This window comes from Acomys russatus, chromosome 26 (assembly GCF_903995435.1).
Source record: "Acomys russatus chromosome 26, mAcoRus1.1, whole genome shotgun sequence".
Lineage (NCBI taxonomy): Eukaryota > Metazoa > Chordata > Mammalia > Rodentia > Muridae > Acomys > Acomys russatus.
This window is the reverse complement of record NC_067162.1, coordinates 10,691,333-10,717,289: the sequence shown is the minus strand read 5'-3', so window position 1 is coordinate 10,717,289 and position 25,957 is coordinate 10,691,333. Positions and strand designations below refer to the sequence as shown.

General features: G+C 51.1%; 2 protein-coding genes across 2 annotated transcripts; both read left to right on the top strand.

Annotated features, from left to right (window-relative positions):
- Nucleotides 1-7,475: 7,475 nt before the first annotated feature.
- On the top strand, nt 7,476-19,000 carry Yju2b (YJU2 splicing factor homolog B). Its single transcript, XM_051168988.1, has 10 exons — nt 7,476-7,496; nt 9,415-9,638; nt 12,814-12,867; nt 13,085-13,167; nt 13,997-14,052; nt 15,079-15,139; nt 16,467-16,609; nt 16,689-16,861; nt 17,916-18,054; nt 18,224-19,000. Exons 2-10 carry the CDS (start codon nt 9,636-9,638, stop codon nt 18,661-18,663), a joined length of 1,152 nt encoding a protein of 383 aa, XP_051024945.1. The 5' UTR covers nt 7,476-7,496; nt 9,415-9,635; the 3' UTR covers nt 18,664-19,000.
- Nucleotides 19,001-19,945: 945 nt separating this feature from the next.
- Nucleotides 19,946-25,957, top strand: Mri1 (methylthioribose-1-phosphate isomerase 1). The gene is made up of 5 exons (XM_051169142.1): nt 19,946-20,367; nt 21,038-21,213; nt 23,333-23,509; nt 23,599-23,823; nt 25,438-25,957. Exons 1-5 carry the CDS (start codon nt 19,997-19,999, stop codon nt 25,596-25,598), a joined length of 1,110 nt encoding a protein of 369 aa, XP_051025099.1. The 5' UTR covers nt 19,946-19,996; the 3' UTR covers nt 25,599-25,957.

Here is a 25,957-nt window from a genome sequence, read left to right as displayed (position 1 = left end):
CCCACTTCCTCTTCTCTCTGTGCTCCTATGGGATGAAATGTAGTCTCTGCTTCCTGACTGCCTTCTCAGCCTCGCGTGCTGGCTGCCGTGCCTTCCTGCCACGGTAGCCTTTGTCCCCCTCTTGAATGGTTCACTAAGCCCTTTTCTCTTCTAAGTGGCTCTTATGGGAGCATTTTATTACAGCTATAGAAAACGAATTCGGGGAGTGAGAACCCTGCCGTCAAGGTGAACAGGGCTACTCACTAGGCCTAGGGGCCCAAATCAGGTGGAAGCGGAAAGGGAGAAGGCCGTCCAAGACATGTGAGCCACACCCCTAGCACATGGGTCTGCCACTGCTGTGCGTTCAGGTTCGAGTACATGCATGCAGTGACTAGAGGTCAAACTTAGGTTTTGTTTCTTGAGGACTATACATGTTACTTTTTTTTTTTTTTTTTTTTTTCCGAGACAGGGTTTCCCTGTGTAGTCTTGGCTGTCCTGGACTCACACTGTAGACCAAGCTGGCCTCAAACTCACAGAGATCCCCCCTGCCTCTGCCTCCCGAGTGCTGGGATTAAAGGAGTGCGCCACCACGGCCAGCTATTCACGTTACTTTTGAGAAAAGGAGCTCATCATACCGGCGTACATACCTCACCCAACTTTTTTTTTTTTTTTTTAATGGATGTTTGGATCAAACTTGGGACCTCACCTTGCATAGCAAGCACTTTACTGCCTGAGCCAGTGTCATTCAGTGTCTGGTGGACAGCTTGACTTCCGTGTCTGGCATGTCAGTCCAGGTGCTGCTTGCTTCCAGATGGCAGACCTCAAGATCAAAGGCCCCGTTTCTCTCGGGAATGGCTAGAGCACATTAGGGCAAGGCCCATGTTGCCAGGCCAGAATGTGGAAAGAGTTTTCTGTGGAGCGTTACAGTTTAGCTCTTTTAGAATGAAATCGCAGGTGTCAGACGGCAATGGAAACCTGGGCGTTCCAAAGGCCTGTGATCGTACTGCAGTGTTATAGCTCTTTGGCAGGCAGACACCCTGGAAGGCAGATCTAGTGAGATGCAGGCTCGGTGAGCGGTCAGCACCGATCTTGCCTAAGTGGAGTGGCCTTCGGCGGCTGCTGAAGTGAATGGCAGAAGCTCATGGAGGGCAGCAGCCCGGGGGTCTGGAAGCTTGGTACGTTTCGTGTGATTTTTCAGGAGCCCCTCCTTCCCTGGACTAAATGAAGAATCCCAGATGGCCGTGGTAGAGTGAGAGAGCAAGGCAACCTTTACTCATGAATCAGGAATTTATAAACCTTGGGCAGCGGGTAGGGGTTTGAGGGTGAATGTGTCTGATTCGCTAGTGCTGGAGGAACCAGGATAGTTGATTTACATGCAGTAGCTCAGGGTCCTATCACAAGAAGAAGAAGAAGAAGAAGAAGAAGAAGAAGAAGAAGAAGAAGAAGAGAGAAGAGAAGAAGAAGAAGAAGAAAGTACTTAATCACCTATGGGTGGGGGAATAACTTCCAGGTACAATTAAAGGATTAAAGGTCATTTGCTGAAGGTTAGGATCTCCTTAGCATAGGGTCGGGTATTTCCAGGAAACCCCAGGTGCTTGCTGAACAGGTTCTACCAGGAAAAGGTCTGGTCTGTAATCTTCCCTGTGACACTCCTTAGAGTTTTTAATGTTCCGAAATGGAACCTTGATGAGAAAGGGAGTGCCCTCGCTGTATACCAAGCTCAGAGGCTATCTGGAAACACCAGACTTCTACCTCCCCGGAAGAGCCCCCCACAAGCCAGCTCCCCAGCTTTTCTTCAACCTTTCAATACAGACACCCAGTCAGGACACTGCAGGAAACACTGAATCCCATGGAACTGGAATGGCAGACAATTGTGAGCTATCATGCGGGTGCAGGGAATCAAATCCAGGCCCTCTATAAAAGCAGCCAGTAACAGATGTATGTTTGTGTGTGTGTGTGTGTGTGTGTGTGTGTGTGTCTGTGTGTCTGTGTGTTATACACACATCATAGATTGTATACACATGAATATTCAGGTTAGAAGTTGATACCAGGTATCTTTATCAATTGCATTTGTTTGCTTGCTTGCCTGCTTGTTCTTTCAAGACATGGTTTCTTTGTGTAGCTTTGGCTGTCCTTGACTCACTCTGTAGACCAGGCTGGCCTCGAACTCCCAGAGATCCTCCTGCTTCTGCCTCCCTGAGTGCTGGGACTAAAAGTGTGTGCCACCACTGCCTGGCAACAGCTTATTTTCTTCAGATACCATCTCTCACTGGATTGGGGCCTCGCTGATTGGCTAATATAACTGGCCAATGAGCTCCAGGATTCTGCCTGCCTCCATGCCCACTTCCAGCACTAGAGTACAGATGCATGCTGCCACACCCAAGTTCTACATGAGTGCTAGGGTCTGAACTTAGGTCCAGCTGGCACAGCAGGCACTTTGCTGACTGAGCCACAGGGATCACTATTCTCATTTGGAGGTCATGCACAGGGGTTTTGAACTCTTCAGGCTAAAGCTTCCTTTGTGTCTTCTCTTCTTCCTGTTGCGGAGCCCCAAACCCTACCATGTTCCCGATGGAAGGTGCCTTCCCACACTCGGGAGGGAGGTTTCATTTTCCTGTGTAATTGCCTTGTCCTCTTCCCTTGTACACGTTCACAGGCTGAGGAAGTGCTGTTACGACTCTGTGTGGTGCACATGCATACATGTAAACAAAACACTCATACACACATGGCCTACAGTAACCTTCTGTGTCTGTCCATCAGGCCTGCCTACAGCTCGACCTCCACCAACTGACACCTGCTCAGGGCTGAGGATGGGGAGATGCACAGATCCCCAGGAAGGGCTGTGAAAACTCGTGATGGCATCAGCCCTCAAACAGGACTAGCCTTGTGATGCCAGTGATCAACGCTTTTCTGCTTGTTGCCGGAGAGCGTCCCCTCGTTCTAGCTGGGGGTAGATTGTCGGCGGCACGCTGTGGACCTGGACACTAGCACACGCCCTCCCCCTGCAGCCACACAGACTACACTCACTGCCTGGCACTGTGGGAATGTCACCCCAAGGTGCTGTCGGGTGAGGAGGATGGACACGTACAGCTTCTGGAATCTCCGCACAGCCAGAGAAGTCCAGACCACCACATCTGTAACCAGGAGGAGCGCTCAGTGCCCACGACGAGTGTTGGATTGAATGCCCGGCCACTGACTCAGGCTGAGTGACCTATGGAGAAGTCACCGCCTCCCCCACTGGTATCTCTGGTCCTCCACACCCCCTCTGTCTTTCCCATGAAGACACCACAGAAGTAACTTTCAAAAAAAAGACTTATTTATTTAATATGAGTGCTCTATTTGCATGTACACCTGTATGCCAGATGAAAGCATCAGATTTCATTAGAGATGGTTGTGAGCCACCATGTGGTTGCCAGGAATTGAACTTGGGACTTTTCAAAGAGGAGAGAGTGCTCTTAACCTCTGAACCATCTCTCCAGCCCCAGAAGTAACTTTTAGCAGGACTACTGTGTCAGCTGCTGGCAATTGAGGTGGGCACTTAAGTCCCATGCCTGACTCCTCCCTTGGAGTCTAGGACCTCAGCCCTAGAGGGCAGGCTTCTGACTGCTTTGGGCCACAGTGGCTATGTTTACCAACCTGGGTCATGAAGATTTCTCCCTGTCCTACTGACACTCATGTCCTTCCATCTCAGGATTCAGAAAAATTTCAAAAAAAAAAAAAGGGGGTGGGGGTGGGGGATGTCTTACACTCTAGTCCAAATTGGCCTAGAACTCACTATGTAGCCCAATGAGGTAACGAAATTTGAGCAATCCTCCTGTCTCCACTTCTCAAGTGCTAGGATTTAGATCTGTGAGCCACCACACTCAGCCTTTTTTTAAAAAATTTTTTTTTGTTTTGTTTTTCGAGACAAGGTTTCTCTGTGTAGCCTTGGCCATCCTGGACTTGCTTTGTAGACCAGGCTGGCCTTGAGCTCACAGCGATCCATCTGCCTCTGCCTCCCGAGTGCTGGGATTAAAGGGTGTGCGCCACCATGCCCAGCAAAAAAAAAATTTTTTTTAAATACAGTGTGCTTGCAAGTTTTATGACAACATGACACAAACTAGAAACATATCTGGGAAGAGGGAATCTCTTTTATTTCCTTTCATATTTGTATTGATTTTTTTGGGAATTTCACACTATGAACCCCAAGCCCACTCACTTTCCAGCCCTTCCAGGTAAATCTCCACACTCCTCGTGTGACTTCCTCCAGAAGAAGAAGAGGAGAGGAGGAGGAGAAAGAGGAGGAGGAAGAAAAAGAGGAAGAAGAAGAAGAAGAAGAAGAAGAAGAAGAAGAAGAAGAAGAAGAAGAAGAAGAAGAAAGAAGAAGAAGAAGAAGAAGAAGACCAATCTGTGCTGCCCATATCCTCACTGGAGCATGGTCAAACTCCTGGTGGCCAGCCCCTTAAAGAAAACTGAGTCATCCCCCACACTTGCCACCCCTGCTAGAAGCCATCAGCTGTGGAGAACTACACGTCAGCATTCTTATCACTTTTTGTTTTGTTTTTCAAGACAGGGTTTCTCTGTGTAACCTTGGCTGGCCTGGAACTCACTCTATAGACTAGGCTGAGAGAGAACTCAGAGATCTGTCCGCCTCTGCCTCCAGAATACTGGGATTAGAGGCCTGCGCCGCCACCACCATCAGGCAGGGAAGATGGAATCATAACTGAAAAAAAAAATGCCTCCATAAAAACTAGCCTACCAAAACAAACAAACAAACAAACGAAAGCCGAGCAGTGGTGGCGCACGCCTTTAATCCCAGCACTTGGGAGGCAGAGGCAGACGGATTGCTGTGAATTCAAGGCCAGCCTGGTCTACAAAGGAAGTCCAAGATAGTCAAGGCTACACAGAGAAACCCTGTCTTAAAAAAAAAAAAAAAAAAAAAAAAGAAGATTGGCCTGTAGGCAAGTCTGTGGCTGCATTTTCATGATGGATGATTTGTAGAGGACAAAGGGGCCTTGTGCGCACAGCTAAGCCGGGAACACTGGACGCTCAGCTCACCTCTCCCACGGAAAGAGGTATGCGGCCGCTCTTCCTCAAACATCAGGGCTGATGTTGTTTTACAACCTGCTGATCCTTTGCTGTCTGATGACACAGGCTTTGTCCCTGTCTCAAGAATTTACTTATCCCAGACCCCTTGCCCTTACAACTTTAAGCACTGCTTTCAGACCATAACCCCAGCCTCGTGAGTGACGTCACGTGTGCTTTACAACGGCCCAAGTTGAGTTCTGTGTTATCTTAGGGCCAGGCCAACCCTGACTCCCACAGGCCTCAAGCTAGACCCTAAATCTTGGCCCCTAGCTCTGAGTCAACAGGATCCACTGTGAGAGGAGCCAAGTGTGCTTTGTAAAGAACCTCGTATGTCTTAACTTGTTGTGCACTTGGGACTGAGCTGTTCTCAGAAAATGTTTTTTTCCCCTAAAATTGGGCTATGTTTAAATACGGCCAAAGAAAACTGATCTGGGCCAGACTCTAGAAGCCCTGGTCCAACACTGGTTACAATAAAAATGCGCTGAGCAGGAGAATCACCAAGATGGGTGATGTGGGTGGGCTCTGCCTATCGTGGGCCACACCACCCCAGGGGCAGGAGGTCCTGGGTGATGTAAGAAAGCAGGCAGCAGCTTTCTTCCAGGTGGAAGATGAAATAAACACTTTCTTACCTACGTTGCTCTTTGGTCATGTGTTTTATCTCAACAACAGAAATCTGATCTAAGACATAACATTTCAGGTTTTCCTGTTTCACATTTCCTCTCCTGAGGATTGGGAGAATAAATAACTAAATTTAAATTATAAATAAATTTTTAAAAATACTTTTTTTTTTCCCCCCCGAGACAGGGTTTCTCTTTGTAGCATATTAGTAGACCAGGCTGGCCTTGAACTCTCAGTGAACCACCTGCCTCTGGCTCCCAAATGCTGGGATTAAAGAGATTAAAGGTGTGAGCCACCACCACCTCACACACACACACAAAAGTAATTTTTAAAGTTGTTAGTACGAGGAAGCTGAAACTGTCGATTGTCTTTTGTCCCATTTTGTTCATCTCAATACTTAAAACACCCACCACGATTCCCAACAGCAGCCTTTGGCAGCTCGGTCCTTTAGAAAACTTTTTTTTTTCCCCCTACATGAAGAAGCTGGGGCTCAGAGGTACCAGCTGCCCCGGAGTCAGGCAGCTAGAAAGCAACAGGGAGGAGCTGTAATTTGCTCTGGCAAGTGAGGGCAGGACGTCTCCGGATGTGTCCCCCGGGAGCAGGCTGGATGTAACCCGGCTGTGGTACTGCCTATGGTGACTAGTCATGTAAGCCTTAAGTGATTAAGGCTGAGGCCAGAGCATCTGGAGCATGGACCCCTACATAGAGAGGCGTGTCTCCGAAACAAACATATGTTGAACACTCTAAAACAGACCCCAGGCACACACTGCTAACCAAGCTGGGTGTCCCTGCTACAGGTAATCCCCGTCCACTGTTTCCTTACAGCGAACCCCAGAGTCGTTCCTGCTCTCATTACCCTCTCTTCGTTTTTGTTTGTTCTGTTTCTGCTTTGTGAGAGAGGGTCTTGCTGAGTAGTTGTGGCTAGCCTGGAACTTGCTGTGTAGACCAGACTGACCTGAAACCCCCTGAGTGCTGGGATTAAGGGCCTGGCCCATCACTCCCTACACTGTATTTCCTTCCGATAGGTGAAGAAGAGTCCAGGAAAGCCAGAGACTTCCCCCCCCCCCTCAGCTGGTAAGAAATGGGGCTTGAGGTTAAACCCTGGCAGCCGTGACCCCCCAAACCTGATGGGCACAGTAGGTGAGGACAGTGCCACCAAGCTGACAACCTGAGTTCCATCTCTAGAACCCACATGGTGAAAGGCTAGACTTGCCTCCTCCAAGTTGTCCTCTGCCTGTGCACACTGACACATTCACACCTGTACACACTGACCCGTTCACACCTGCACACACTGACACGCTCACACTTGTGTACACTGACACATTCATACCTGTATACACACACACACACACACATACACACTGATTTTTTTTAATTTAAGGGTGGAAAGATGGCTCAGCAGTTAAGAGCACATACTGCTTTTCTGAAGGATCTGAGTTCAGGTCCCAGTACCTGTGTCATATGACTCAGCTCCCTGTAGCTCCAGCCCCAGGGAATCTGACATCCTCCCCTGGAGATGGTGATCCACACGCACACCATTAATCGCAGCACTTAGGAGGCAGGGGCATTTCTAGAGTTCCAGACCAACCTGGTCTACAAAGCAAGTTCCAGGACTACAGAGAAACCCTGTCTCAAAAAAAAAAAAAAAAAAAAAGAAAGAAAGAAAGAAAAGAAATATCTCAAGGCAGATGAAAAGACTGGAGAAAATGAATGACGAAGTTTCTGGATTCTGGCACTTCCGTTTGCATTTAAGGTTTTACCCCATGTGAACCTACCGTCAGCCTCTGATGCTGAGTCCTCGGTGGTCATCGAATGAAAACAAGAAATAAAAGGTTATGACTATACCTAGGTATGGTGGAGAAGAAAGTATGTTGTAGATAAAAGGGAGAGCCTAGGTAGAGGCAGGGGCATCTGGGAGAGCCCAAGGGGACATGGCCAGATTAAGCTGCACCATGTTGCGGGAGCAGGGGGGGAAGAGAGGGTAACCACATGCAGCAGCCAGGCGGCCAAAGGTGCAGGAAGGGGCGGGTAACCAAAATGTCTGGATTGTATAAGGAAGAACTTCTAGGGGAAGCTGGGGTGGAGAGTTCAGGGCAGAGGGTGGGTATGACAGCCATACCCTGTAACAGGTAGGACTGAGGGATGCTGGGAGTATCTGGTGGCCAGGTCCAATTTGATATGTATGTTAAATAGACACCTCAGCCAGTTGTCCTGGGTTTGAAACTTAATAGGCAGCTGCACAACAGTGAGGTGTGCTCAGAGTGAAGCTAGCACAGTGCGTGACACTCACAGAAGCCACTCTGAGTGACAGGCTATACTTCCTACAACACCGGAGCAAGAGCTAGGAGCCAGTGCTCAAGCTACAGATGGTTCTCCTTTTGTTTGTTGTTGTTTCTCCAAATAGGGTTTCTCTTTGTAGGCCTGGCTGTCCTGGAATTTGTTCTGTAGACTAGGCTGGCCTCAAACTCAGGGATCTGCCTGCCTCTGCCTCCCAAGTGCTGAGATTAAATGTACATGCCACAACCACCCAAATAGTGATATTTTTCTATTGAAAAATTTTATTACATTTTATCTATTTATTTTGTGTGCATTATGTATGTGAATATATGTCATGGCACATGTGGAATCTGTTCTCTCTACCATGTGGGCCCAGTTTCCAAGCTTTTGTTTGGTTTTGTTTTGTTTATTTGTTTCTCTAAGACAGGGTCTCGCTGTGTTAGCCTGGGCTGTCCTGGACTCACTTTGTAGACCAGGCTGGCCTCAAACTCACTGCGATCCACCTGCCTCTGCCTCCCGAGTGCTGGAATTAAGGTATGGCCACAGCCACCACCACCCCAGCTACATTATTTTCCTTTGATTAACTTATTTGTTAATTTGTTAATGCCAGGGATGGAATCCAGGATTTTCCCTATGTTAGGCAGGCACAGTACTCATCAGCTACATCCCTAAACCTGATTAGTTTTATTTTGACATGGTCCAGTGCATTGCTCTGGCTGGTCTGACACCTGGACTCCTCCGACCTCAGTCTACCTAGTAGCTGGGGGCATAGGAATTACACCTGGCTCCAAGAAGTGACTTTAGGTGGCTAAATGGAGCCTCTGGTGTTCAAGAGAAACAACAAAAACTACGCCTTTGTGCTAGGGCTACAGCTCAGGGCTAGGGCCTCTGTCTAGAATCATCTATTGAGGGAGGGGCAGGGAAGTGGGGCTCAGTAGGAGATACTGTCTTAGCCTTTGTGAGATCCCAGCAGTTCAGGAGCAGTCCTCTGCAGACAGCCAGGAACTCAGCTTGGCCAGAAAGGCAAGAGAAGACAGGAGTGAGAGACTTCCTCAGAGCGAGGGCTGGGAGACCTGTAGATTTGATTATAAGCCAGTGGGGAGCTTCAGGAGGCCATGACATGGTAACACTGTCGTACATGTAAGAGTTTCCCTGCTGGGCCGGCGAGGTGCTTCAGTGACTTTCCACCAGGCCTACAGCCTGAGTTTAACGAAAGGGTAAAATGGGGAAAGGAGAGAACAGGTTGTCCTCTGACCTCCACATGTGTGACATACCATGCACACACATAAATAAAGATTTTAAAATGTAAATTTAAAAGTAGCCTTTTGCAGCTTCTGCATCAGGAGCAGGGCAGGCAGTAGGAATTGAGGGCAGGGCTCGGGCACAGACTGCACTGTCCCTGCTTGGTTGGTCACCCCAGCATAGAGTCTGGAGCCACACGGTTCTCTTAACTGTCTGTCTCTCTCCCTCCAGGCTGTCCTTGGATGCCCCTGTACCCTGTGGAGGCTCAGTGCCAGGTCACAACTCAGAATATTGTGAACTTCAAGAAATAGGACAATACGAGCCACATCTACCAGGGCAGCCTGCAGCCGCTGCAGCATCCACAGGAGAGCTCGCCCCGCGGCTACATGCCTTGACCAGGCCCATTTCCCAGCTGCAAGCTTGCTACTGAGGACTTGTAGGCAGCTCCCAAGATGGTAAGTAGAAGGTTCCCAAGCCGGGGCTCCTTGTAGGTGCCAGCACGTCCTCCAGGCAGCCCTGCCCGCCCAGGCTCCTGAGTGGAAGTTATTGTTTGTTGTGCACGGTGGCTGCAGACCTTTGCTGGGTACCTGGGCCACAACCCAACAAGTGCTCTCCCCACCTAGATCTTGCTCCCTCCTGCCCTCTTCCCTTCCTTTCTGCTGCTAACCCTGAGGACAGTCCTAAACTCGGGCCCTTCTTTCTCAGCGATCAGTATTCAGGTGCCAGGGCTAAGCCTTGCTGCTGCAGAGTTGGGGGTGGCATCCAGGGCTTGTACATGCTAGGCAGGCACGCTGCCACTGAGCCACATCCCAGTCTTGCATTAGCCGCTCTGAGTGAGATGTGAAGTGTGTGAGCACGCTCCTGCCTACCTCCTTCAGCGTAGCTCTAGGAGGCTGTCATCCTCTGAAAAGGAAGCCATGTACAGCTAGGCTAAGCAGTGGCCCTTTTAAAAACATAGTCATTGTGCTTGTGTTTGTCATGGAATGGATGTGCATGTAAGTGGTTGTCAGCTTGGGGGAGTTGGTTGTCTCCTCCTTCCATGTGGGCCCCAGGTTTCAAATTCATGTCCTCAGGCTTGCTGGCAGACACCGTGGCTCACGGTCTCATCAACCCAAAGTAGTCACTCCTTGTCCTTCCCTCCTCATCGCCCCAGGAGCCCCTCAGCTGCTTCCAGGCTCTGCCTCTGCCTGCCATGAGCACGTAATACACTGTGCTGTCATGTCTGGTTTCTCACTCATCAGCATGTGTTCAGGGTTGTGGATAGACAGTTTCCCCCAGGGCAGCGCTGGTCTTGAGGCAAGTGTTTGACCCCACACTGGACCATGTTTTTCGTTGTTGTTTATTTTTTAGTTTTTTCTTTTGGTTTTCGAGACAAGAGTTTCTCTGTGTACCATTGGCTGTCCTGGACTCACTTTGTAGACCAGGCTGGCTTCGAACTCAGTAATCCACTTGCGCCACCAGGCCTGGCTGAGGTTGTATTTTAATTACAACATTTCACCCTTCCCTCTCCTCCCTCCAAACACTCCCATATATCCTTTCCTGCTCTCCTTTAGATTTAGGGCCTCTTGTGTCATCAGGGTGTGTGTGTGTGTGTGTGTTCTTTGCTGCTTTGTGGGTTCGTCTTTTTTCCACCCCTTCAGCCCCCTAACTCTAGATAAGAGAGGAAAAAGGATAGAGAGGAAAAGAAAGAGATCCCTGAATACAGTCTGATCAGAAATGGGGCAATCTTTAGACTACTTCCTGCTGATTAGGGGTGTGGAGTTCCTTGGGGCAAGTTTGATCTTTGCCATCAGAATATCTAATTTCTTTGCTTGTGACTACTTGACAAATGCTGGCCAACAGCAACCAACAACCCACTACACCTCTGGGCCTTGCTCCTCTGAAAAGTCTCTAGAATTCCAAATGTCACACAATTGCAGAAACTATCTGCAGCTGGAAAAATCATGCCACTGCCAGAACACAGAGCAAATCGTAGTCAGCTGCAGTGAGGCAGTCCCATATTCCACATCTGGGATTAAAACAAAAAACCTATTCTTATAATTTTTCTGTGAGGTTTTATTTGTTTGTTTGTTTGTGTTGGGTTTTTTTGTTTGTTTGTTTGTTTGTTTTTTTTTGAGACAGGATTTCTCTGTGTAGACTTGGCTGTCCAAGACTCACTTTGTAGTCCAGGCTAGCCTCAAACTCACAGCACTCTGCCTGCCTCTGCCTCCCGAGTGCTGGGATTAAAGTCATACACCACCATTACCCGGTTCATTTCTGTATTTTTTAAAAATTTATTCTTGTTACATCTCAGTGGTTATCCCCTCCCTTGTATCCTCCCATTCTTCCCTCCCTCCCATTTTTCCATTACTCCCCTCCCCTATGACTGTTCCTGAGGGGGATTACCTCCCTCTGTATATGCTCATAGGGTATCAAGTCTCTTCTTGGCATTTCTGTATTTTTTAAAGAAACCAAAATTCCAAAATTGTCACCACACTCATATATACATAAGTATTCCCAAATAAAGCCTGTTGAGTTCGTGCAGTGTCATGTGTGTATATGTCCATTTGGCATGGGACAACTAATTGGTGTGTTTTTCCTTGAGGAGGGCAGCCTCTCCCTGCTGCTAGCTTTCCTCGGTGGCTTGTGGTTCTTTGTGTAGGATTGAGGCCTCATGCCATGTTTGTCGGTATTCTTCTCCAGCTCACAGGTGAGACTTTCCGGATATAGCTTCTGATATCACTAAGAGACACACCCTCACAGCTAAGTCCTTGACCCCTGATGGGAGGTAGAGACTGCACTTACCAGTCTAGATCCTGGAGGAGGACATGGCTAGGCTGGGTATGGAGTGCAGTGGTGTAGGCAATACCACGCTACGGGTAGACATGGAGGCCAGCTCTCTCTCCCTGATAATTGTCTGAAGTGTACTCCTGTGAAGAACAAGCCCTAGCTTTGCAGCCCTGTTGTCTGGAAACCTCTGAGCACCTGGCACAGCCCCCATGTCAGAGTGGACCTTCACCAGGACCCAGGTCTCAAGACCAGCTTGACAGCCATAGCGTGGGGTAGGGGAGTCTTTCAGTGTCTTTCATGGGTTGTGTAAGAGAAATGATAGTGAGGAATAATGGCACACCCCTGTAATTCCAGCTCTCAGAATGCTGAGGCAGGAGGATTGCTTTGAGTTCAAAGGTAGCCTGGGCTGTGGAATGAGATTCTGTCTCATTTTTTAAAAGTGGAAATGGGCTGTGACTCATTTGGTAGTGTGCTTGCCTAGCATAATCATGGTCTGGAGTCCACCTCCAGCAGCCCACAAGCCAGGTATGGTGCACGTTTGTGACGCCTGCATTGGAGGTGAAGACGGGAGGCTCAAGGCCAGCGTTAGCTAAGAAGCAAGTTTGTGGCTAGCTGGACTACATGAAACCCTGTCAGACCATCAGGTGTCAGTAGCTGTCCCCATTTCCTCACTGTTGCCTGCAGTCCCCAAGAATGTGCAGCCACTCCTATGAGACTATGTGTAATCTTAAGGAATTTTCCAGAGTGATAGCAGTCGATTTTTCAGCCACAATGCTGCTGTAGATCAGATCTTAGATGGAGCCTTCATCGTGTCCCTAGGCTCCATGGTCCTCTCCAACTCATGTTTCCCTCTGCTTTCAGGGTGAGAGGAAAGGCCAGAACAAGTACTACCCCCCGGACTTCAACCCCGAAAAGGTGAGCAGCTTCCCACCCCACAGGTCTCCCGGGTGCCACCCAGTCACCATGCCACTGCATATAACGTGCTCCCGTAGACTCTGGTGTTCCCGGGGCTCCTGAACCGCTTGCTTCAGATACCAAGGTCCACTCTGCCCCTGGCTCGAAGCCGTATAACTTACTAACACCTCCACAGCCTCCCATACGATGCTTACCTTCACTCACCCTTTCTGTACAGCATGGCTCGCTCAACCGGTACCACAACAGCCACCCCCTTCGAGAACGGGCTCGAAAGTTGTCACAAGGCATCCTCATTATCCGGTAAGAAACTACCCACCCCCTCTCTCCAGACCACCACTTGGCCTCAACCTCATGTCCCCTGATTGATTGACCCAGTGCTGCAAGGTTATAATTCCATAAAGCAGGAAGACATTACATCAGTCAGCTATTGCTGCGTAAGAAAACAATACGCATTTGTTATTGATAACAAGTCTGAGTGCCTCTTCTGGGCTTAAAAGGACCTGACTAGGCCTTTTTCCTTCATTGATGAAGGCTGGTAGTAGAAGACCAGCTGCCCCTGTGGGGCCGAGGCCTGTACAGATAGACTACCCCACAGTGGGTCTTTCTTCCAGCAGACCAGCAGTATCATGGCTCCAAAAGAGTGAGCAAGAGTGCCAGGACTCTTAAGGCCAAGACCAGACCTGACACACTTGTCCCCTCTTTCCTATCAACTGCCTGATTCCAGGGCTGGGGCCAGACTCTTCCTCTGGGAGGGACAAGCCAAAGAGTGATGAGCAAGGACATGATCACAGAAGAGTGCCAGCCAGGGCCTGCCCAGGTTTGCACCTGTCTCCCAGCTACTAGATAGCCTGAGGCAGGAGGATCACTGGATCTAAGAGTTCAAGAGCAGGCTGGGTGACAGCTAGAATACATCTTGAGGATGGGGGACAGCAGTGGTTCAGTGGAAAAGGCGCTTGTTGCCAAGCCAAACACCTGAGTTGAGTTCAGTCCCCAGGCCCACATACCAGAAGGAAACAGCCAGCTCCTGAAAGTCGTCCTCTGACCACCACATGCACATGGCTAAATGGATAAATGTGAGAAAACTCTTAAACAAGAGAAACAACAGCAGCAAATCCTGTCTTTTGTTTAGATTTGAAATGCCATACAACATCTGGTGTGATGGCTGCAAGAACCACATTGGCATGGGTGAGTGTCACCCACCCCACCTGCCCTGCCCGCCCCTTGGCCCCCTCTGTGCCAGGTGCTATGAAACACTGGCGATGTTGTCAATCCCAAGGCCAGATCTCAGTGGCAGGAGCCCAAGGTAGAGAACAGTGAGAAGCCAGGCCCTGGGTAAGGGCAGGGCGGGGCGGGGCTTCTCTTTGGATCCAGCACCAGGCCAGAAAAGCAAAGACAGATGGCCTGCCTCAGGGCTAGCTAGGCTCTGGGAGGTGAGAATGGCAGCCCAAATGCACAATGCCGGGAGACAAGGTGGCTCTGAAAAGGAAAGCATGAGGCCTGTGCAGCAAGGGTGAGAGAGACCCACAGGCCCCTCAGACCTACCTGAGGGTGTGTACTTACGCTGTGGGAACCACCCAGATGCCTCATGGCCACCTACAGCCAACGCTAAAGCAGCTGCCAGGCCATGCCATGGGTAGCACCCAGGCTCAGCTGCTGCAGTCAAGCTCTACTCAGTCAGAAGGTGGGGCTGTATTACCTCCCAGGAAAAATGGCATATCTTTTAAAGAAGAGTGAAAGCTGAATTTATTCACTCGGTAATTTGTATGTATTTATTTGAGACAGAGTCTGGTTATGTCACCCAGACTGGCCTCAATTCCATCTTGCCTGTCTCCCACGTGCTGGGGCCCAAGCAGTCCAGCTTCCAGCTCCCTGTCAAGATTGTTCCCAGAGTCCTGTGCAGACAGAACTACTGTCATCTCTATAGGTTAGATGGGAAACGAGGCCCAGAGGGACAAGGCACTTGCTTAGGGTACACAGCTGGGAGCCAATGGAAGCAGGGCTGGCACCGCGGCCTGCCTGTTCAGTCCACACTTTCTATAGCATGGGCACTCTAGTGCCTCCCAAACTTCACTCTTCCCTACCTTGAGTTTCCGTGTCCTTCCAAGGCACCAGCCCTGCCAGGCAACAAAACACCAGCTTGTCTGTCCCCCACACAGAGAAAGGCTGTTGACGTGCCTTGGTCCCAGCCTCTTTCTCTCCCCGCCCCGTTAGGTGTGCGCTACAATGCAGAAAAGAAGAAGGTTGGCAATTACTACACAACTCCAATCTACAGGTAGGAGCATCTGGTGGCACCTTAGGGACAAGTGTGGCTAAAGGGTCTATACAGGAGTCTTGAAGGGGAAGGGAGCTCATCATCTTCCTCCAGAGCCATTCTCTGTAGAACTGTCAGCCTCCTCAAGCCCTTCATGGCTCCCACTGTGTTCAGCAAAAGGTCAGGCCTTCTCACTCTGCTTCAGGCTTTGTAGCCTCTGCTCCCTCCACACAGAAAGTTCTTCTCCAGGAAGCCAAATGGCTCCACCTCTGTGCTGCTCAAACATGGCCTACAAAGGACCTGTTCTAAAGCTGTCACCTCTTGTGTGGTAGCTTTTCTTGCTGATACATGCTCGTCCCAGGCACATCAGCCCCTTCCAGAGCAGCGTGCTCCGCTGACTGGTAGCTTTTTCCTAGCTATTGGCACCCAGCCTGGCACATAATAGCCAATAGAGGAAAGGAGGGAGGGAGGAAGAAATGGACGGATGGGTGGGTGTGAAGATGCCCAGGTGGGTGACCAGATGGGTGGGAGAATGAACAGGTAAAGGATGGGTAGATGGATAAATTGGATAGATCGATAGGTAAGTGTGTGGACCTATAGGTGCATGCATAGATGGGCTAATGGGCAGGTAGGTGTATGGACCTATAGGTGCATGCATAGATGGGCTAATGGGCAGGTAGGTGTATGGACCTATAGGTGCATGCATAGATGGGCTAATGGGCAGGTAGGTGTATGGACCTATAGGTGCATGCATAGATGGGCTAATGGGCAGGTAGGTGTATGGACCTATAGGTGCATGCATAGATGGGCTAATGGGCAGGGAAATGAATGGATGGGTTGTATGGAGATGGATGGGTGGGCCGATGTGTGGATGAATAAATTGATGGGTAGGTGAGCGGATGGACTGATGGGTGAGTGATGGGTGCATAGTTAGGTGAGGAATGAACAAATGAAGGAATAGGCAGTGAATGAAAGAGCCAGCTTTAGTGTCTAGGTAGTGGGTTTTAGGTGGAGACCAGGGTCTTACTGTGTAACCAAGGGAGTGCTGGGACCACAAGTGGGTGCCACCACACCTAGCGCTCAGTGTTGGGTTTTTGTCACACTGGGGGTGAAAGCCAACATGAGCTTGCTGAGCAGGCCCTATACTTTGACCCTCCAGCTCCATCTTCAGCCTCTTGTTGCTCCAGCTGTGTGCAAGCCTGTGTCTTCCTCAGGGTTCTCCCCTATCTGAGCTGAGTGCAGCGGATGCTCAGTGACTTCTTGAAGGGTGTGAAACACCAAAGGAAGTGGGCAGTGGCTCTGGGGTCTCAGGATAGGGTCAGACCATCCTAACTCCAGGTCCTCTCAGGTTCCGGATGAAATGCCACCTCTGTGTCAACTACATCGAGATGCAAACGGACCCTGCCAACTGTGACTATGTCATCGTGAGTGGTGCTAGTCGCAAGGAGGAGCGTTGGGATATGGAGGACAATGAGCAGGTGCTGACCACAGGTGAGCGCCATCTATTCACCTTTCCCACGTGACCCTCGGCTGCTTCCCCAGAGTCAAGCTTATGTGTGTGATCTTGCAGAGCACGAGAAGAAAGAGAAACTGGAGACAGATGCCATGTTCCGCCTGGAGCATGGGGAGGCTGACCGCAGCACCCTGAAGAAGGCCCTCCCCACACTCAGCCACATCCAGGAGGCACAGAATGCCTGGAAGGATGACTTCGCTCTGAATAGCATGCTGCGCAGACAGTTCCGGGTGAGGGAAGCCCCACAGGGGAGCACCAGCAGACTCAGAGCTGGGAGACCGTGGTTCAGACCTGTGTCCCCACTTCCTACCTACAAATTGGTCATTTCCCCTCTGAGCCCCAAGATCCCTATGTGCAGCACAAGAGTCATGTCCTGCTTAAATCTCTTCCTGCTACTATAACCAACATACCACAAGCTGGGAAGTTTATCTTCTAAATATATTATTCGCTGCTGTGCAAGCTGGAAGTCTAGCAGTTAGGCACTTGCAAATTGACCTTGTACAAAATGCCCAGTAAGGTTCCTTAGAACTTCCTGCTGGATCACACAGGCTCCTTATGGATCCTGCGTGAGGCACTGACCCCTTATCAGGGAAAGCACTCACAAGGTCACCTCCCCGAAGCCTCATGTTGTCAGCTGTCACACAGGGAACTAAGTTTCAACGGAAGCAGGGAGCCAGCTTCAGTCTTGTCTATCTGTGGCTCCAGCTACTCAGGGAAGGATCACCCAAGCCCAGGAGCTGGACAGAGAGCTGGGTCTGGTGGCTCAGGCTTATAACCGCAACACTCAAGAAGCTGAGGCAGGGGAACTACTTTAAGTTCCAGGTCTGTCTGGGTTACAGAGGGAGACTTTCCCAAACTCCTTCCCCCCCCCCCCAAAAAAAATAAAAGGGTAGGAAAAAAATGTAGGAACCCAGAATTGGCAGCATGGCTCAGGCTTCCATATGGCCTTAAACTCTATCCCCGCCTGGCCCTCCCAAGTGGCATGGGCCATCACACCTTCTTTATCAGCTCTCATGGGATTCATCTAGTGGGTCACACCTGCAGCCTGTCACTGAGCAAAGTGTAGCTCTGTGGTATATGGCCATCTTTTGGGCGAGAATGCATGAGGGACTGCATGCAGAACACTGGCATTCAGAGCCCCTACATGTGGGGCCACTTTTGCACCACAGGTACTGTGTGGCCTTCTCTTGCTTCAGGGCCAAGGGAGCAACTGAACCCCAGGGGCTGGAGTGAGCCTGTGGGTCTCAGGGTGGACTCTGATGTCCCTCCCTGTGTGCCATACAGGAGAAGAAGAAGGCCATGCAGGAAGAGGAGGAGAAGGACCAGGCACTGCAGGCAAAGGCCAGCCTAGCCATCCCTCTCGTGCCAGAGTCAGAGGACGACCGTAGGCTGGCTGCCCTGCTAAGGTTGCACACCCTGGATTGTGAGTGGTGGCACCCGGCTGGGAGGTTCATAGGAAGCAGGGGTTGCAGGGTTTGGGGGGCACTTCGTCCCTCAGGCTCTGTTGTTTACTTTGGTGGGGAGAATGCTCATGGCTTGGGGTATGCTCTCTGCGCACTCTGCCCCTGAGCCTCCGGCCCTCTTCCCTACAGCCTATGAGGACAAACAGAGACTGAAGCGGACAGAGATCATCCACCGCTCTTGGTTCCCCGCAGCCCAGGCACCCAGTGCTAGTAGCAGCAAAGCTAGCAACGTCCTGAAGAAGCTGTGCCAGGGCCGTAGACCACCCCCCAGCACCACAGGCACAGTGGGAGACCTGGGCATAGTGAGGAGAAGGTCTCGAGAAATTCCAGAAAGTTCCCAGTGTGCAGTGGACAGCTCCTTGTCAACAGAACCAAGAGAACCACCCGGAACCACCCAGGACAGACCTCAAGAGACAGCAGAGGCATCCAAGACCAGCAAGACATCAGACTCTGAGAGAAACTGTAGAGACCAGGCCTCAACCCTAGGTCCCTCCCAGGAGGACCTGCTACACCCCAACAACCTCAGTGCCTCCCTGGTAGCTGACTACTCTGACTCCGAGAGCGAGTAAGGAGGTCAGAATTCCAGGACCAGAAGCCATGACTCATCCAGACCTTAGGGACCACAGGCCCCATTGCTGCCAGCCCAGCCACAGACTGACCTTCCTGTACGGATTGTTATTTATTTGGTTTTGGTGAGGGTGCCTGTGCCTTGGTGTGACCCCTGACACCTCCATATTAAAGCCCTGCTCTTGATCCCTGCCTTGGGTCACTAAACACAGCTGGTAGCTGCCCTGTCCTCATTTCCTCCCAACTAAGCAGATGCTGCTGCAGCATTATTTTGACAGCAATGTGGTGCCCACACAGCAGGATGGAGAGTTTGAGATACTGGTCAAGACTGGTCATGGTCTGGGGTGACTTATGTAGGAGTTGGCAGGGACTACATAAGGAAGGCTGAGAGAGGGCCAGGCTGCTGGAGCCACAGAAACAGTGCTAGAGGTGGGCAGGAAGGACAACAGGCTGGTGTGGGCCACTCAGGATGACCTGCCAGTAGGGGTGCTTCTGAAACAACCATCAAAAACCTAGTCCATCTAGGTGTGGTGGGCATTCCAGCAATAGACACAAGGTGTGGTCCAGTTCAACGGGGGTGGGAGGCTCAGACTCACAGATTTCTGCCTCTCAAGAAATAGTATTAAAGTGTGACATTTTTAATTTTGCATATGTATGTTGCCCCACTGAGGTCTGAAGTGGGTCTTGTAACTAGAGGTAGAGGCCACATTGAAGCCACCTGGGAACTGAGGTCTGGGCCTCCTCAAGGGCAATATGCACTCTTAACCACTGAAAATCTCTTCAGCCCCTAAGAATAAAAGCCCCTCATGGTGCTTGCTTGTAAAGAAATGGAAATAGGCCAGGCAAGGTGGAGCAAGCCTTTTATTCCAGCACTTGGGAGGCAGAGACAGGCGGATCTACCAAGCAAGTCCAGGACAGCTAAGGCTGTCTCCAAGAGAGGAGGGAGGGAGGGAGGGGAAGGAGGAGAAGAGAGAGAGGTGAGGAGAGGAGAGAGGAGAAAAGAGAGAGAGAAAGAGAGAAATGGAAATAGAAGTGATCCAAGGAAGGTCATTTGACACTGATTAAGCGGTGGATGCCTGTGAGCCATTAGATGAGCAGAACTGAGACTGCCAAGTCATAGCTTCAGTAGCAGATGGACTGTTCTCCGCAAAAATAAGCCTACCACTAAGCACCTTGGAATTCCCAACTCCAAGGCCTTGGGGCAAGTTGCAAGGAAGCGGGAAGAAGCTACTGTACAGCCGGGTTGGGCGGCGTGCGCGCATGCGCCTGCGGCAGGCCGCAACTCCGCCCCCGCAACCTGTGCTGGATTCGGTTTGACCCTGCACGCCTGGCACCATGCGACTGGAAGCGATCCGCTACTCTCCGGGCTCGCTGCAGATCCTCGACCAGCTGCAGCTGCCCGAGCACTGCCGCTACGAGACGCTGAGCTCCGTGCAGCAGGCCAGGGAGGCCATCCGCACCATGAAGGTGCGCGGCGCCCCCGCCATCGCGCTGGTGGGCTGCCTCAGCCTGGCCGTGGAGCTGCGGGCGGGCGCCGGCGGGCCGGGGCTCGCTGCTCTGGTGGCCTTCGTGCGAGACCAGCTGCTCCTCCTCGTCGCCGCCCGGCCCACCGCTGTCAACATAGCCCGCGCCGCCCGCGATCTGACTCGCGAGGCGGCCCTGGAGGCAGAACGAGAGGGTGCCACTGAGGAGACAGTGCGGGAAAGGTACGGGATCCTGGACCAGGCTGTGCACCAAGCGGAAGCTACTAGCCGCCCTTTTCCATTCTGATGCCAAGAAGCAGGCGCAGTGCACGCATGTGCCGTGCCCAGAGGCCCACTGGCAGGACTAAGGCCCATCGGTGCGCGGTGTTCCCCTTGAATTCAGACCCTTGGTAGCACCACGCCAGCTTTTGTACACCGGTTGTGTGAGGATTGCCTTGAGGCCTTGTATGCCCTGTCCTCCATTCCTCTCTGCCTTTCTCTTTCCCTTCCCACTTCCCGTCAAGCCACTTCTCAGTGCCTTTTGGCTGCACCTGTCAGGCGCCTGCCTCTGGCCTGAGACTAGAAAGATAAAACTCTAGAGTTAGAACTCTTACTTTGAGGTTCCTGCTCCCTTCCCTTCCCTCCTTAAAAACACCTTGTCCCTGATTCTGCCCTTTTCGTCCTTATTTCACCAGTTCCATCGACTGCCTCTCCCACCCTAATGTCATCACCACAGAGGCCAAGGGTTTTTGTCATGTTAGCTGCTGTGCCTCACCTGGCTCACAGACACTAATGGGGGAGAGTGTCAGGTGTGTCTCCAGAGATGCTCGCAGGAGAGCCCCACAACTCTGAAGGGTGCAGGGCAGCTAGCCAGGTCCCTTCCAACAGTGCAAAGAGCTCCGTTTGTCCCCAGAGTGATCCGCCGCGCCGAGGACATGTTGGAGAAGGACCTCAGAGATAACCGGAGCATCGGCGACTTGGGAGCCCGCCATCTCCTAGAGCACGCCAATCCCGGAGGCGGCAAGGTGACTGTGCTGACCCACTGTAACACTGGCGCTCTGGCCACTGCTGGCTATGGTACAGCCCTAGGTGAGAAGGAGGCACGTTCAGTTGTCAGGGCATGGGAGGGAACTCTTGGGTGCCAGGCAAAGCAGCTGACGCGCTGGGCGTGTGTAGTTCAGTAGCGAGAGTGCTTGCTTGGCTGGGGCTGGCTCAGCAGTTGAGAGTGCAGACTCCTCTTACAAGAGTCTGTTAGGTTCTCAGCGCCAGCATGGAACAGCTCATAGCCACCTCCAACACCGGCTTCAGAGGACCCAATACCCTCTTCTGGCCTCCATGGGTACCTGCACTCCCAGCCATATAGACACCTATGTATATAATTAAAAATAAATAAATACTGTCAAAGAGTACATACTTAGCTTAGCATGCACCAAGTCCAGGATTTAGTCCCCAGAACCCAAAAGAAGAAACTGTTTTGGACCACGGAAGTGTGAATATTTGTTTTGTTTTGAAATAATATTTTGTGTGTATGAGTTTGGTCCCCCCCCATCCCCGCCCCGCAACCTGCCTGGTGCCCAGAGAGGACAGAAGACAGTGTTGGATCCCCTGGAGCTGGAGTTATAGATGATTGTGAGCCACCATGTGGGTGTTGGGAGCCAAACCCAGGTCCTCTTTTTCTGTTTTCTTTTGGGTTTTTTGTTTGTTTGTTTTTGATTTTCAAGACAGGGTTTCTCTGTGTAGTCTTGGCTGTCCTGTACTTGCTTTGTAGACCAGGTTGGCCTCGAACTCACAGCGATCTGCCTACTTCTGCCTCCCAAATGCTGGGATTAAAGGCGTGCGCCACCACACCTGGCAGATCCTCTAAGTGCAGCAAGTGCTCTTAACCACTGAGTCATCTCTCCAGCACAGTATATTAGTTTGTTTTCTCCCTATCCCCCATATACTAGTTCCTATACAGAAACACTTAGGCCGTTGTCTGCAGGTCTGGGTCTATCAAGAGTTCAACCAATGGCATTAGGACCCTGTCCCTCATTTTCCCATGAATTGCAGAAGTTCTGCCATCAGAGACTAGAAACTTCCCTGGGTCACCAGTCTGGCCTGGCCCGAGCCCCATGCCTAGAGAAGGAGCACAGTTTTGCTGCCCAGAGGACAGGGGAGCAGAGAGTGACACACCCTAAGTAGGTCAGCGAACTCGGTGGCCAGGAGATAAGAGATTTTGGGAGTCAAGGCAGCAGATTCCTCCCGGACCTTGGTTGTCCAGGAAGCTCTACTATCTGCCTGAGCCCAGCGTTCTTTGCTCATTGGAACCCAGATCTTCAGAATGAGACTCTTGTGCCCCAATTTATTGACTTGGCCAACATTTCTTAAGCAACTACTGACTGTTCCCAGGGACTGAAAACACAGCAGTGAACCGTGGGAGAGACACTGGACATCCGCAGACTTGAGTACAGAGAGGAATGACAAGGAGCTTAGTAGCATGGGTCAGCAGTGAGGCACCACTGAGAACCCTTTGTTGAGGAGCTGGCCCTAAAATGCAACGCCCTGGGTTCCATCCATCCCCAACACTGCAAAACAGACACAAAATACATTACTAGAAGGTGCTAAAAAGCCACTCAACTAGCTATGGCAAGATCATAGTTCAGCTGAGCCACAAGGCAAGACCCTATCTCAACAATGACACAGGCAGGGCAGGGACAAAAGATCAGGATGGTGGGGCTGCTATGTGAGACTGAGGAATCTCAGGGTGTCAGAAAGTCGATGTGAAGAAGAGGTGGGGCCGGCGTGGTGGGACACATCTTTAATCCCAGCACTCGGGAGGCAGAGGCAAGTTGATTTCTGTGAGTTTGAGGCCAGCCTGGTTTACAAAGCAAGTCCAGGACAGCCAAGGCTACACAGAGAAACCCTGTCTCAAAAAAACAAAACAAACAACAAAAAACGCGGGACGGTGGTGGTGTATGTCTTTAATCCCAGCACTTGGGAGGCAGAGGCAGGTGGATTGCTGTGAGTTCGAGGCCAGCCTGGTCTACAAAGTGAGTCCAAGATAGACAAGGCTACACTGAGAAACCCTGTCTTGGGGGGGGGGAGTGGGAAGGTGGGAATGGTGTGTCAGGAACCGGAAAGACTGGGAGCCATGAGTGCTCTGCACTAGCCTAAGCACTTGTAGCCATGGTCTCAGAACCACCCTGCTTGTCTGCTGGTGTGCCTCCAGGTGTGATCCGTTCCCTGCATGAGATGGGCCGGCTGGAGCACACCTTCTGCACGGAGACCCGGCCCTACAACCAGGGAGCCCGGCTGACGGCCTTTGAGCTGGTGTATGAGCAGATCCCTGCTACTCTCATCACGGATAGCATGGCAGCTGCTGCCATGGCACACCAGGGTGTATCAGGTCAGTGGGCTGGGCACGGTGGGGCAGGCAGTGCCTTGGGCATTCAGAGCCAGGGATGTGACCTCCCCAATTCACCCCTCAATCTCCAGCGGTGGTGGTAGGAGCTGACCGTGTCGTTGCCAACGGAGACACAGCCAACAAAATAGGCACCTACCAGCTGGCCATCGTCGCCAAGCACCACGGTGTCCCCTTCTACGTGGCTGCCCCCAGCTCATCCTGTGACCTCCATCTGGAGACTGGAAAGGAGATTGTCATAGAGGAACGCCCCAGCCAGGAGCTGACTGACTTGAATGGAGTCAGGATTGCAGCACAGGGTAAGGTGTGAGCTTCGGAGGCATGAGCTGCTTGGCTCAGCTCCTCCTCGGCTGGATTCTGACAGTGTGGGTTAAATTCAGCGTCAGACTTTGTCACTAGTACTGGGTAGCTGGAGATGGAGCCCAGTTGCTAGAGCCTTAGGATAAGGACCTGAGTTTGGTACCCAGAAGCAAAGAGCCAGGTGTGGCAGCATGGGTTTGTAATCCCAGCAATGGGGTGACAGAAGGCAGATCCCTGGGGCTTCTGGCCAGCAGAGTCTAGACAGCAAGCCCAGGTTCCGGTTCTGTCTCACAAAATAAGTTGGACGGTTCCTAAGGAACCATGACCGAGGTTGGCCACCAGCTTCTATAGGCAAGATCATATACACACAGGTCAAGAACAGTGCTGGGTGTTGGGGTATGGCCTAGAATCCACCAGAAGTCCAGGCAGGAGGAGCCACACAACAAACTCAAGACCAGATGACACAAGTGAGGACCTGTCAGAAACACCACCCCCCCCCAAAAAAAAAAGAAAGAAAAGAAAAGAAAAAGCATAAAACCAACAAGTCTCTGCCTGGACAAATGTCTATATAAAACAGCCAGGGATGGTGGAACATTCCTGTGATGCCAGAACTAGATAGGCTGAGGCAGGAGGACTACTGAGAGTTTGGGGTCAGCCTGGGATACACAGTGAGAACTGAGTCTCAAAAATCAGAAAGAGCTGGGTTGTGGTGGTAGCAGTGCACGTCTTTAACCCCAGCAATTGCAGAGGCAGGCAGATTTCCCAAGATCGAGGCCAGCCTGGTCTTCAGAGTGAGTTCTAGGACAGCCAGGGCTACACAGAGAAACCCTATCTCAAAACAAAACAACAAAATAAACAAATCAGAAACCCAAGCCCTGGTGACTGCTCGGGTTGAGGCAGAAAGATCACCAGTTCAAGGCCTGTCTAGTCATTATAAACTCTACCTCCAAATAAACATTTGAAAGAGGGCCAAGGATATAACTCAGCCATGGAGTCCTTGTCAGGATGTGCAGGGCCTGGGATTTAACTCCAACACTACATCAGAAACATTTTCAATTGTAAACAATCAAAATACATCATATACATCTGGGCATGGTGGTGAACACCTCTAATCCCCGCACTCAGGGAGACAGGATCTCTCTGTGTAGCCCTGGCTGTCCTGGACTAGTTTTGCGGACCAGGCTGGCCCCGAACTCATAGAGACCCACCTGCCTTTGCCTCCCGAGTGCTGGGATTAAAGGCGTGCGCCACCACATCCGGCCCTCTTTTTTTTTTTAATTGATTTTCAAAGCATGGAGGACTCCACCCCATCCCCAGAACTGGAAAAACAGATGCAGCAGCAAAGCACACCCACATTTGAGTCAGTGCAAAGGCCCTGGGGTGGATTCTGATATCCTTAAAATCTTAGGAGCAGTCAAAAGTGGGGTAGAAATCTGTAAGGCTGAAGCCTTCTTGGGCAGCAGGAAGAAGCTGTGCACCCTTATATTTGGTGTGTGTGAACCCCTAGATTCTCAGTACTCTCTAGCCCAGGGATTACTGTGGTAAGGACAGATGACGACAGCCAGGGAGTTCTCAGAGCCAAGCCCACCTTATGCGCCCTCTCTCCCCTGCAGGAATACGGGTTTGGAATCCTGCCTTTGACGTCACCCCCCACGAGCTCATCACCGGTGGCATCATCACTGAGCTGGGCGTCTTTGCCCCTGAGGAGCTCCGGACAGCTCTAAGTGCCTCCATCTTTTCAGAAGGACAGACCCTAGACAGTCCCCAGATGTGACTAGCTGGCTGTCCCTGCCCTGCCCTGCCCTGCCCTGCTTTCCTGTGGTTTTATAATAAAGTTCTCAACCGGCTACCCAGAAGTTCATCCTCACCCACAGCCCCTCTTCCGGCTACAGGACCAGGCAGGATTCTCCAGGCTCTGCAGAGTCCCAGCATCCACAACAGAGCTGCCCAAGTTCATGTCCCAGGTCCGTCCTTTGAATGATCTATGCATGGGGTGAAAAGCCAGCTGTGGGGGTACACACCTGTAGTCCTAGCTCCTGGAAGGCTGAGGCAGCAGGATTTCTTTGGATTTTAGGCTACACTGGCCTACAGATTGAAAACCCAAAGAATCCAAAGCAGGCATAGGATAATCAA